Below are 13,924 nucleotides of genomic sequence, written 5' to 3'. Positions count from 1 at the left end.
CTAAACGGGCCAACGGGTTGAAATAAGTAATCCGTCCCGTGTTTTTTGCAGCAGATCGCGGTCCCACCCGCCCCACTTTGTCACCCCGAGTCTGGATATCATGTTCAATCACAATTTTATTCTTAAAATGTACCTCGATATATTTAAAAAAAAGAAAAATATAAATTGTTATTGAACTCGACTATCGAACTATGGTATATTGAGCGTACTATAACAATATTTCTATAAAATAATTTATATTTATTTTTCTTTAAATTAATTGATTTTATTATGGTAATAATAGGATAATTAGATGAGAAAAATAGTGTGATGTTATGAAGAATGAAAACCCTGAACCAAGCAACAAGAAACCCTTAAACCCAAAACCTGAACAAAATAGTTCTCATTCCATGGTTGTGGAATCATCAGAATGAAAGCTCTGAGAACCCTAAGAAGGACCCTCTATTTCTCCGCCCCTCACACTCCCACGCCGCTTTTCTTCTCCGCCCAGCCTCACCGCGACCACCCTACCACCTCCGCCGACTCCGACGCCGCCTTCGACAGCTCCCACTACGCCCTCGACACGGACCCCGGGCCTAAGCCCAAGCCCACATGGGACGACAAGTACCGGGCCCGCGCGGACCGCTTGGTGTTCGGAGAAGAGGGCCCAAAGGGGAAGCTGCGGCTGAAGGAGGAGGAAGATGAGAGGAGGAGGATGGTTCTGGCCAAGGCCTTGCTCGAAGCCGCGATGGAGAAGGAGGAAGAAGAGGAAGGAGCAGAAGGAGCGAAAGGCGTGGTGAAGGAGGAAGAGCAAAAGTCGTTGTCCGTTGGAATCATTGGCGCCCCCAACGCTGGCAAGTCTGCGCTAACTAATTTTATGGTTCGTTCCAAGTAATAGTCATATCATTCGCGAATTCTCAAGTTGCTTTTTAGTGTCGTTGTTGTGTTCTTCAACGTTTTCAATTGCTGTCACGGTTGCAGCTTTTTTGCGTTCGAAATTGTATACAAATGCGAAAAAATGGACTACCAAAATTTAAAACCACAATTACGGTCATGGAGATCCAAAGGCCTTTGGATGTTTCTGACTTGTTTGTTTTTTAGTTTGGGATGCTTCAAACTAGTGGAAAGTAAACTCATAAACTCAGTTTCATGACATGTTTGGTTGGTTACCTTCAAAAGGTATGTTTGCACGATAAATTTTGTCTGGAAATTCAGTTTTGTATAAGCAAGACATGAGTTAAACTTAATTTTAAAACAAACTTAAAGTTTACAGACTTTAGTGCAAAGATGTAGTTGAGCATTGTGCCAGAGTTGCAATTGTTGATCACTTTTGATGAATAATTGTTCACAAATACGGAGAATTTTAGAAAAATGCAGCTCATGGTGCCACAATTTCAGTGGTGCAGATCCCAAAAGCCTTAACATTGTGGAAGAAAATGTGGTTGGCAACATTTTTAACTAAACAAAAATGTCGAAAAATACGACACATTGTGCAGAAATGTTGTTCATACTACCACAATTATGTTATGGAGATCCCAAAATCCTCCATGTTCTGGCTGAAATTGCGTACCTGTATATTTTCAAAATTTACGTTCCTAGCATCTTTGGTGGTGGATGATCTTATTGTGTTTTTTCTAAATGTCATGGGTGCGTTTTTTTGATTTGTCTTAGGTTGGGACAAAGGTTGCAGCGGTTTCACGGAAGACAAATACCACAACTCATGAAGTTGTGGGAGTATTGACAAAAGGAGACACCCAAATTGTGAGTGACTAGTTTGCTTGTTTTACTTCTTTGTGTGTAAAAGGGAACGCCGACAGAAATAGACCTCTTTCACTAGAGCTAGAAATTTGTACTATTATGATTTAGAATATAGTACCCCACAACAGATTAGTGTACTTTTGTTTGTGGATATATGGTTCTCATTTGACCCAAAATATGGACATATTTTGAATTTAAATGCTTAATTAAACAGGTGTAGTTTGTCTGAGAATGATATACTTAACCTGTAGAATTATGTTTCAGCTGGTAAAAAAATTCTATATTCAAATATATAGACTAGCTGGTCCATTTCTATTACTATTGGTATATGCATGCTCACTAATCAAAGAACCTTGATATTCTTTATATGATTCATTATGAAAATTGAAGAGAATATCTCACTTTGAAATGAGGATATTTTGGTAATGTATTTTGTTACTTTAGCAGCACGTAGGATATATTTTCAAATCTTTCGCTAGTAGTAGACCCTTATGTAAATTATATTTCCATTTGCGAAATATAATTCGATGGTCATGGGAGGCAAGCGTATAATCCATAGGGAATTTCCTTTTCCTTTTAATGCTTATATTAACATAGTAGCTTTTGCCGTTCATTTCTCAACAATACCATTTTACTTGAATTGATGAGTTTACATTTTGGAGAGTGTGTTCAGCACTAGAAAAAAATGGATGTTGACTGTGATGGTGACAGGTAACAATGAAAAGGTTTTCTCAGGAGGTTTTAGCTTAGAATAAAAGTACCCATTGCTGCAGATTTTCTTGAACTGTTATACAGCTTATGACTGAAAATTCAATTAAACTATGTGCCAGCATTTTGATAAAACCCAAAAATTTCTACTCTACCAATGCTTCCTATTGTTCTGAACCCACCACTTATAAGCCTTACCTTTTGTCATTTATTTATGATTTGCTGAATTATGTTTTTCAAGAACTTTGAAGATTTTCATTATTATCCACGTTCTTGCTATTTCATTCTTGTTTTTATAGGCTTAAAATTTGAATTTTAATAATACATTTTACTTATCTACTTATTCACAGTGGTGTAATATTCTCTATGCAGTGTTTTTTTGATACACCAGGGCTCATGTTGAATTGCGGTGGATTTCCTTATAGGGATGTCAAAGTCCGTGTTGAAAGTGCTTGGAGTTCAATCAATCTCTATGAAGTGCTCGTAGTCATTTTTGATGTTCATAGACATATTACCAGGTGAAGCTTTATTATTTAAATTAATGAGTGGTCTTACATTTGTGTTTCAACCCTTTGGATAACCTTTTCCACAGGTATATTTATAAAAAAAATAAAATACCGGGGTCAAACAATTGAATTTCTTTTTTGAAGTTTTAAGTTAAAATCAGCTTATCTTCTTAGCTTTTGGAGAAGTTAAAAAGAGAATGTTTATAAAGATTAAGTGTATATGCTTATTATAATATAACTAATGCAAGAAGCTTAATTCATTTTAACTTTTTTATTTTTCCCTTATAAGGGTTTAAAATTTGACTTAATAAGCTCATTGCAAAGGAGATGATGCAACGAGGAATTAACATAAGGTAATTTAGTTTACTAGCTATTCTTCTGTATTTCATAGGATCAAAATACAGTTCTTTGTGGTCAGGTACAAATTTTGACACTTTTAGAATGTGGAGAGCATTTTTTCTGAGATATGGCCTAACCATCCTTGGATTCTCCCACTTCTATACCAAGGAAGTATCTAAGGTGTCCAAAATCTTTTGTCTAGAAATTTTGAGCAAGATATTGTTTTAGTTTTACAATACCCCTATGTTAATAATGTTGTCCACATGGACAATGACATAGATACGCCCTTGCGGAAAATGACGATAAAATAGAGTATTATCAAAATAACTTTGTTTATTCCAAACTGCTGGATGATAGTTCGAAAACGCCCAAACCATGAACGAGTTGATTGCTTCAGGTCAAATAAGATTCTATGTAGATGACATACAATATTAGACAACTCCTCTCAAGAGACAAATCTAAGAGGTTGCTCTGTGTAAACCCATCAGTATCACCATGTTGAAATGCATTTTTGATGTCAAGCTGAAACAGGGTCTAGTGGTAAATAGATGCAATGGAAAAGAGAAGTTGGATAAATGTCACTTTGTCAACAAATATAAAACCAGAAGGAGTAGCAATACGGGAAGAACCCAAAATATCGAAGTGAACTGAAAAAAGGATTCTAAGCTTGTCTAAGACTATTGGGAAAAGATTAATGAATATGTTTTCCTAAGTGACACGACTCACAATTCAAAGTAGACAAATGTTTTAAACTGGATACCATCTTCTGCTTTTTTTCTCAACTTGGGATGTTCTAATTGTGCTTGTGAATCATCATTGAAGACACCGTTGATGAACATACTGATGGTGATGGAGAGAGATAGCAAAGACCATGTGACTCACATTCCACACCAATTGCCTTGCTCGATATTCGATCTTGCAAGGTAGCATTATTTTTAGTGAAAGTGAGGATAATATTATGAGATTGGGTAATAAATAATAAATAATAATTTAATAAATTAAAAGGACAATGAGGGACATGAAGAACATTATCAACAATAAGGGATGAGAGGGGTTGGATAATACCAATGCTACAAACTTGTGTTTGTGAACCATTTGTAGTAGTTATTAAAGGCAAATTGCCAGCAGTAGTAAAGGAGGAAAAAAGAGAACAATTACCAGATACATGGCTAGTTGCATTAGAGTCAATGACCCAAGGATCAAGGGAAGGAGATTGAGAGACCAATAAATGAATCACCAGTGTGTGCCACTAAAGCAATGTTACTAGTGGATTGGTGTGTCGCACACCATTTGATAAAGTTTTCAAATGTTGCTAGAGATAGATTAGCTAGTAGCTCATTAAAATCATGTAGGGTAGCATGAAACCACCCAATATAAGCATACATAGGACCCTCTAAACGTTGTGAAGCAAGAAGTTTTCATAGATCTTGACACATGTTGTATAGACATTGTTTGTCATTGGTATAAAGGGCACAAGCTTAACTCCTAACTGATGCACACATATAGAAAATAGGTTTGAGTAAGGTGTGGATAGTGGATTTAATAACACTACGGAGTTGAGCATCAATCTTTATCCATTGTTTTCAATTTTCTGTAGGAACAGATTTAGCAAAGGTAGTGAGATGAGTTTTGTAGCCTAACCCATTTAACCATAACCCAATTTCAGAAGCCCAAGTGAAATAGTTCCGCCCTGTCCATCTTCTTAATACTAACAATATGGCTAGGAAAGATGGGAGAATCTCTTTTGGAGGTTTATGTGGTGTTGGAAGACATTTTTTTTTCTGGAAAGGTGGAAAAAAATAATAAAATACCTAAGGAGAGGGAAAACTCATCAAAATAGTGAATGTGAACTTGAGAAAAAGGTTTGCAAAGAAAAAAAAAAACTTTGGAGACAGTTGGTATACCGGGTGAACATGGTTTTGAAAAAAGCTCTTGATACCATGTTAAACTCTAGGAAAGAGAAAAACATTGAAGGGAAATCATGTGTTTCTGATACAAGGTGAATGCTTTATTTATGTTGAGAAAAAGGAATCAATAAATAAATAGAGGAGATTTAATATTAAAGATATGATAAGAGAATAAATAAAAATGTTTCTAATAATACATATATAATCCAAATATTATTGACCATAGAAGATCAGTTTCTTATTCCTATAATTATAACAATATTTATGTACTGGTGTGCAAATTGGTCTTTGGTAGCGAGCAGTGTACTAACACCAATCACAAAATCCTCTATTTCCACAAGGGATATTCTGTTCTTTTGGTTGTCTGGAAGAAGTTTAGGCTTCTATGAATTGTTTTGTTAAACTAGCACCTCAATTACAATCTATTATCACCATATTTTTGCCTCTTAACCTTTCTGCCTTACTATAGTTTTATGTTTTGATGGCACATTTTCTTTGTATCGTTATTGTGACCCCTTCCAATTAAAAATTTGATTAACACAGGCCTGATCAAAGAGTGATACAATTAATTAAACGAATGGGAGCTCGATCGGTTCTAAATCAAAGGCGAATTTTGTGTATGAATAAGATTGATTTAGTAGAGAAAAAGAAAGACTTGTTGAAGGTTGTTGAAGAATTTAAAGATCTTCCTGGATATGAAAGGTAAGGTTCTCTTGTAGAAAGACTAGGGTAGACAATGGTCTGCAGTCTGATTGCAATTTTTCTGTGGATTGACTTTAGTTCTTAAGCTAGCTTCTGATACGTTTTTCTTTTAAATATTATTATTTAGGCATTTCATGATATCAGGACTGAAGGGGGCTGGAGTAAAAGATTTGACTCAGTACTTGATGGAGCAGGCATGTATCTTTCTACTTCTACCGTCTCCTAGGTGTAAACATAGTTTAATAGTTCTTCTAAGGAATTAGTAATGTGTTCTTTTGGGCATAGGATGAAACTGCCCCATCTGGTGGGATGAGGCTTAGTAATTACTTTTACAGTCATGATTGCTTCGTTTTTGTTGCTATCCATATTTGCATTTATTTTCTTTTGCAATTACAATTTTTATAGTTCTTGCAGTTGCAGATATATTTGATTAGATAATCCTCGCTTAATTCTGATTTTTTGATTGTTTCTTATGCATAGGCAGTTCAACGACCCTGGGAAGAGGATCCACTTAGCATGAGTGAGGAAGTTATGAAGATGATAGCAATAGAAGTTGTGCGAGAAAGGTTATTGGACCATGTACATCAGGTAATTGTTGAAGCCAATCTATTTATTCTTGTAATTTTGTGAAAAATATATGGTAGGATTTGGCTTATAGTGTTACAATATTACATATTGACCAGCAAATTTCTCAATTCAGGAAATTCCGTATGATGTTGAACATCGATTGATTGACTGGAAAGAGTTACGAGATGGTTCTATTAGGATCGAGCAGCACTTCATCACTAACAAATTAAGCCAACGCAAGATTATTGTGGGAAAGAATGGTTCAAAAATTGGGTAACTTATATTTTTAGCCTCTCCTTTATGTAGCTTAACAGATTTTGCTATTATTAATTTTATCAGTTTCTCCTGTTTTGAAGATAATATGACATGATTGGAATATTTTAGTTTAAGTTCAATCAATCAAAGCATATTTACATTGGTTAATCATAATGGTTTTCTGAACTCAGGAGTAGAACCGATAAAGTTCCATTTTCTGTAGATTGTTCCATTTTCATCTTAGGTCTTATTTTACTTCAGTTTGTTGTCTGAATCTACCTTCCTCATGCCCTTATACCGATAATTTCTTTTGTATTAATATTTTTTTCATCGCTGCATTCTTGAGATGAACGGTTATTTGGGTTTCATTATGCTTTGGTTGGATTGTGTTTATTGACTCCTGTTTAATACAGGAGAATAGGAATTGAAGCCAATGAAGAGCTAAGGTCCATTTTCAAAAGGCAAGTGCATCTAATTCTCAAAGTTAATCACAAAAAATGAATCTGGCGTAGATTCGATGTTGAAGTGTACCTTCTTTGCCACACTATGTTATGCTGTATGTGAAATGCCAAAGCTGTGTGGCGTGTGAAGTCTCTGCAAAGTAACAAAACCATGCTAGATTTCATGGTGTTCTTGGAGAAATCATGGCTACAGGTTGAGTTCATTGTTGACCGTTCCTACAAGCAAACTTGTGTGCCTATATCCGATTTGGTTGCCCTTATTTAAGGAGTTGAACTCATTAATTTTATTATGTATTAATTTCAAAGGAAATTTCCATATTTTGTTTTTGTTTACTCAAATATAATTTGGTTTATACATTTTTTTTTATAAAAGTAGAAAATTAGCACATTTGGACTGTACCTTGGGTTCCACTCATTGGTGAAATAAGAGGCTTTGTTATTGTATGTACAGAAATTTTGAATATCAAACTTTGTTTAATTCACATCTCCTGTTATCTAAGGTTACGTGTTAAACTAGAAATTGGTTTCATCTCTTCAACTTGAAACTAAGGCTGAGCTGAGTTGAACTCTTGAAGTGTTGGATTTGGAAGCTTTTGAAGCGTTGAATTTGATTTTAGAAAAGGATTTTGATGTTCAATTTCAACTCATTTATGCAAAAGTTTTGTTTAATCAAGAATAAGAATGTTAGAACATCGATATATTATCTGATATCCTAACTAGGTCAATATCTTAACTAGTATCATCAAACACATGCAACCTTCCTAAAAACATGTGTTGTATGATTATTATTTTGGGTTCTCTGAAAATTGTCCATTGACCCTTTCCCACTTGGTATATATAAGAGACTTTGTTCTTGTATAATCTTATGTTATGTACAACAATTTTGATTATCAAAATTTACTATATTTCAATCTCTTATGTTAACCAAACATTATGTGTTAACCGAACCATGTTTATTTTGGAAATTGTGCCCTTATAATCTTATCCTGATTTTTTTATTATTTAAAATAGTTAAATCATTTTATGTTTTACTATTACATGTTTGAATCATGAATTGTCTTTGGCAACATGAAATCTTTCTTCTTTCAGCCAGTTGTAAGAATCTAGTAACAAATGAAAGGATAAGATTTATCCAAACTTTTATATATATCCTAATTTTCTGCTATATATAGGTTGTGTGGCATCTTACATTGTTCAAAGAGTGAACTATAAGAATTAGTAATGGATTATAATTAGCACTTTTGTTGTGAATGAATTTTTATTTAAATAATTTTTAAAATTAATCTTAATTTTCTTAATTTAATATAAATCTTTATTTTTATTATTCTTATATTATAGAATTATTATTTTTAGTCCTTGTCATGAGTTCTAAACTAGAAGTGTAAGTTAATTCTTATTATAGTCTATGCTAAATGTCTCCTATATTAATAATTTTTTAAATATTATCCTTTACAAAGTAATCTCTATAACTTTCAATGGTTCATTATAGATAAAAAAGAAATAAAAAAAAATCTATGATTAATTTTGGAGAAAAATATGAATTAATAGTTCATTATAGGTAAAAAAAAGTAACAAAAATTTAATCTATGATTAATTTTGGAGAAAAATATTAATTTAGAGTAGATTCCATACTCTAAACCAAATTAACCAACAATTTTAGAAAAAGCAATTTAAAACTAAATATGAGATATAATAATATCAAAAATCAAAATTAGAAGAGAGAAAGAAAACTGAGAAAGAACAAAGAAAGAAAGGAAATTTGTGTGTAGACTGGTTAACTAGTTTATGCTCATCATTTTCTCCAACATTCTATATTTAGTGGAAGAGGTTCTCATTTAAATCTTGTGTAGAAAAAGGAAGGTAAAGCTGTCAGCGACAAATGCAGGAGTGCATGTGGATAAATCTGTCAAGAAATGAAAGTGGATAATCTTCAAAGTTTTGAATATCCTTTTCAAGTTATGCATTGAAGAAAGAAAAGATAAGCAATAGCAATGCAACCATATGTTGCAGAGAGGACAAACCATATGTAGTGAAAATAATTGCTTGATTCGAATACTATATTTAACCAAAACAATTTCAACAACAAAAACAAAAATGTAGCTTATTTTTGTTTGTCATGCTTACCTTATACATGCTCAATATTGCTCATTGAAAACATTTGAATTGGTACCATTGGTTTTTATTTGAGAAACACTTCTGATTCTGAAAAATATAATCTCAAATTGATTAGGCCTTATGACGCTCTACAAGAGGAGTGAAATGAGAGAGAGCAGACTCAATGTTTAATTATACTAGCTTACAAATATTGCAACATGCAACATTATATGCCAAGAAACAAATCTTAACCACATTAAAGCAATTATCAATAGTTTTCTTTACAATACTCTATACAACAACAAGAAACATAAGAAAAAAAAAAGACAGATGGGAAAAATCTCAAGTAATAGATGAAGAAAGAAAGGTAGAAATATGCATACAACAAATTAGCTTTTATGCATGCAGTGGAGATGGAAAACATCATTGTCTAAAATCCAGACACATCCAAAGAAAGAGCAGAGTAAAAATGCAAACATCATGATCAGTGCTGAACATATAAGGCTTTATCAACTTGAGTGACAGATTTAAGCATCAACTTGAGTGGCAAGGGTTGCCGCTGTCTTGTCTGCTACAGTAGCTACAACAAACCGCTCTGCTATGATGGCCCTTGTAGCAGCTTTGGGCAGCTCTGTTGCCTACAAAACTATAGTGTACTGTTTAAAACCCTGTTGATAATCTTATCATTAAAAATTAAAATAAAAAATGTTTTCTCAGACTAAAGAACTGTGATGTTTTATGCTACAATGGTTCTTAACTTTGGTGTGCTAATATTGTGTATAAGCTAAATTTAGTTTATGGAGAACTTCATTTCAACTTTCCTTATTTTGTTCTGGTAGAAGTGTTTATAGAGATGATTACCAAAACATACCTTACGAACAGTAAAATTCACAGATATTCCAATTGACTTTCCAAGAGATATACAATCAACATTTTGAATTCTGAGGACACAAGGACATGGTATTGTATTAACTATTCTACAAATACAATCAACTTTAAAACATTGTTTAAGAAGGAGAAGTTACTTTCAGTTAGGACATACTTTGCAAACATGCTTTCTAGCTATACGTATCCATTAAACATACTTATGTTGATTCAGTAATTTCTAACACTCGGTCATAGAGAGCATCATTGCAACAAAAAATCATAGATACAGAAAGAGGGAATGTATTCTTTTAATTACAACTACATTTGATCTTTCACCTTTTATTTAGATCCACTGGGTTAGGCTGAAAACAGAGGATGAAGAAAAGATACTTGATGCTATTGAAATGATCTGTAATTCTGAATCACAGAAAGAAAACAGACCTGTGTTACAATGCCAATGTGGAACTGAGGATGGTATTGCTGTGCATACAAGCTACCATTTGGACATAATCTTACTCCAAGCAAGAAGAGTGAAGTATAAATCAATAGGAACCGATGTTCAAATCCAGCACTTTTGCCTTCTACATCAGATTCTCTTACGAGTAGGAGAGAGGCATTGTTTGAGTTCTCCACCCAGCCCAAAAGATAGTAGCCATTCATTTTCCTTCATAGTCCATCCATACACATGAAACTCTATGTATTCTGGGATGTAAGCAAAATTCATGGAATTGAAGAGTTGCATGGTACAAATAAAACATTTGAATGTGAAACTTCCATATTGCATTTACCAGTTAAGAGATCATGATTCAAATTAAAAGATTAGAAATCAATTGTGGATCACCTATCTACTTTTGCAAGACCAATTTTGGTCCAGATATGGGAAAGAGCCCTCACTCATGACTCAACCTCTGTTGCCACTTTCCATCCACCTCAATGGCACTATATCCTGGTACCTTTTTGATTCCCATATCTTTCATCTTACTTCTCACCTTTCTCACATCTTCCCATCTGTCAGCAGAGGCATAGATGCTAGCAAGAAGTGTATGAAGACTTGAATCGCTTGATTTAACTTTGGCCAGTGCTGTAGCAAGCCTTTCACCCATATCAATATTACTATAAGTTCTGCAGGCACTTAGCAAAGCTCCATAGAGTGGAACTATTATTTCATCATTGTTTTCATCTGGTAACTTCCTTACCAACTCCTCCGCCTCTTGTAACAGTCCGGCTCGACCAAGAAGGTCAATGAAACACCCATAGTGCTCTAAATTTGGCTCAATGTGATACACACTAGACATGGAATGAAATAACTTTCTGCCTTCTTCAACCAATCCTGCATGAGTACAAGCACTCAAAACAGCAATGAAGGTAACATCATCAGGTTTAAACCCACACACTTGCATTGCTTCAAACAACTCAAGTGCTTTACTTGTTTTACCATTCATGGCCAGTCCACAAATGATTGCAGTCCATGAGGCAGTATCCTTTTCCTTCAATGCATCAAAAATCTCCAAAGCTATATCTATGCAGCCACATTTAGCATACATTTCAATAAGGGCAGTACCAACCACAGCATCCACTAGGATTCTGTTTTCATCTATATAATTATGAATCCACTTGCCTTGCTCTAGAGCTCCTGATTGAGCACATCCCGTAAGAAGAGTAACCACAATGAAGTTATCTGGTCTCACACCTCTCATCTGCATCTCCCCAAATAATGCAATTGCTTCTTCAAAACGATTAAACTGTACATACCCATTAATCATAGCTGTCCAAAGAACAATATCCCTACTTGGACTCCTCTCAAAATAATCTCGAGCTTGATCCAACCAACCACAGGCCACATACCCGGTTACCATACTGGTCCAACAATTCACATTCTTAACTCTCATTGCATCAAAAATCTCCTGAGCCACGCTCACATGCCCACACTTACAATACATGTCTAACAAAGCATTCCCCATTATGATAGTAAAATCCAGTTCATTCACAATGTAGTCGTGAATTTCCTTACCAAGCTCCAAATTTCTCAACGCTGTACACGCGGACAGACTGCTCACAACCGTAGCTTCATTAGGCTTTTCATTGCTCTCCTTTCGCATTCGGTTGTAAACATCCACAGCCTCCTGGAACCTCTTGCACCTGACATAACCCGAAATCATGATGTTCCAAGAAACCGTATCCCTCTCAGGCATTTCCTCAAACACCTGTGTGAACCCCTCGACCAGGCCCAACTCTGCATACATATCCATCAACGAGTTACCCACATAAGCGTCAAACTCAAGGCCAGTCCTAACCACAAAAGCATGAACCTTTTGCCCTTCCTTAACCTCCCCAATGCAACCAATACCCTTCAAGACATAAGGGTAGGTGTAGTTATCAGGCCACACACCATGTTCCCTAAGTTGGTGAAACAGAGAAATGGCAGTCCTAAAACTACCCCTTTTGACAAAGGCCTTGATCATGAGGTTATAGATAAACAAAGAGGGGTTATGAATGTGTTTGAAGATTCTGTTTGCATAGTTGAAATCCCCCAGTGATGAGTCCATGGAAAAGGCCATGAGCTTGTTAAGGGTGTCTCTATCTTGTTGAAGGCCAACACTGAATATGTGGGCCTGAATTTGCTTGAATTGGGACATGGATTTGCAGCTTTTGAGAAGAGAAATGTATCTTCCCTTCATTGGCTTGTTGGTTATATGAAGATCATACCTTACATCATTGGTTCCATTCAGAAGGTAGATGTAGAATGATATAGCTAAGCATTAACCACAAGTTTTTGGGAGCGTAGGCAGAATGAAAAAATCAGAGAACAATAGATTTTGAATGATGGTGGAACTGAGTTTGAAAGGTGGCGCGAGTGGATTTTGGTGTTCGCGATTGACCATGAAAGAGAGAAAGGAGAAATTTAAAATTGAAGTTTGATTTTATTTTCCAAATCCTTGGTAAAGGTGCATATCTCCCAATATAAAAAAAAAATATAAAATAAAAAATAATTTTAAAAACATCATTAGTTACTATATTAATTAAATGTAAAATAGTTTATATTATTTATAATTATTATTTTTTATTAAATAATATAATAATTAATTATTTTTTATTTTTTAAAAATTATTTTTATTTATCGGTTGTTTTAATGGTGCAACAATGTTAATTTCATCATGTGCTAAATGATGTGTGCATTACCAAAATTTTAAATGTGTTAAATATATAAAATATACTAAAATTAAAAAAAAATAAAAATTATATATGTAAAAAATTGATAATAACAAAGTTTCACCATAATTATAGAATTAAAGCCGTTAATATTTAGTAGTGAGATTAAGTTACAAGTATAAGGGAGAAGTTTTGTGGATGGAGGTTGACATAGTATTTCAAACATTTAGATAAGTATAGTCGGTCAGAAGTAATAATTTATCTTAAAATATGGATATTGCATTCACAAACTCTCTTAAAATTTAAAATTTGAATATGTAAAACTCACTGGATATTAAAATATGTGCACTATTCGAGTGCTTATAATTTAAATAAAAACCAAAATAAATGATTGTGAGAATTTGATTAATGGAATTAGAATTGAAATTAATTTTTCTTATTCGTATGAATTTTAGTAAATAAAATCGTACAACATTCTTACTTATTTGATATTGATGCAACAGAAAGAGTTATTCATATTGATTCCTCAAAGATAAATTATTAAGATGATCTCTTAAACATTGATTATTCAATTTTTTAGAAAACTTCTTATCATTAAGAGAAAATGTTATAAAACATTTGATATATTATA

General features: G+C 33.9%; 2 protein-coding genes across 8 annotated transcripts; one reads left to right on the top strand and one right to left on the bottom strand.

The window, feature by feature from the left end:
• Positions 1-303: 303 nt before the first annotated feature.
• Positions 304-7,664, top strand: LOC137806137 (GTP-binding family protein). 3 transcript variants are annotated; one of them, XM_068606105.1, is made up of 8 exons: positions 304-859; positions 1,651-1,740; positions 2,818-2,963; positions 5,741-5,899; positions 6,027-6,097; positions 6,384-6,487; positions 6,600-6,739; positions 7,135-7,664. In XM_068606105.1, the coding sequence occupies exons 1-8, from the start codon at positions 410-412 to the stop codon at positions 7,220-7,222; spliced, it is 1,248 nt and encodes a 415-aa protein (XP_068462206.1). In that variant the 5' UTR covers positions 304-409; the 3' UTR covers positions 7,223-7,664. The 3 variants fall into 3 exon arrangements, 2 of the variants coding, with proteins under 2 accessions (XP_068462206.1, XP_090156461.1); XR_016519510.1 differs by having other exon boundaries at positions 307-859; positions 6,027-6,093; XM_090300335.1 differs by having other exon boundaries at positions 347-833.
• A 1,838-nt stretch (positions 7,665-9,502) lies between these two features.
• On the bottom strand, positions 9,503-13,038 carry LOC137806136 (Pentatricopeptide repeat (PPR-like) superfamily protein). Of its 5 annotated transcripts, none has more exons than XM_090300808.1 (3): positions 10,985-13,038; positions 10,585-10,845; positions 9,503-9,944 (listed from the first exon to the last, which is right to left on the bottom strand). In XM_090300808.1, exon 1 carries the CDS (start codon positions 12,819-12,821, stop codon positions 11,034-11,036), a length of 1,788 nt encoding a protein of 595 aa, XP_090156934.1. In that variant the 5' UTR covers positions 12,822-13,038; the 3' UTR covers positions 9,503-9,944; positions 10,585-10,845; positions 10,985-11,033. The 5 variants fall into 5 exon arrangements, with proteins under 5 accessions (XP_090156934.1, XP_090156935.1, XP_090156933.1 ...); XM_090300809.1 differs by having other exon boundaries at positions 9,503-9,914; positions 10,985-12,995; XM_090300807.1 differs by having other exon boundaries at positions 9,503-9,914; positions 10,585-13,035.
• Positions 13,039-13,924: the final 886 nt, after the last annotated feature.

Source organism: Phaseolus vulgaris, chromosome 3, assembly GCF_051622355.1.
Source record: "Phaseolus vulgaris cultivar YP4 chromosome 3, ASM5162235v1, whole genome shotgun sequence".
NCBI lineage: Eukaryota > Viridiplantae > Streptophyta > Magnoliopsida > Fabales > Fabaceae > Phaseolus > Phaseolus vulgaris.
The sequence above is the reverse complement of the archived record's forward strand: the minus strand, read 5'-3'. Positions and strand labels throughout refer to the sequence as shown.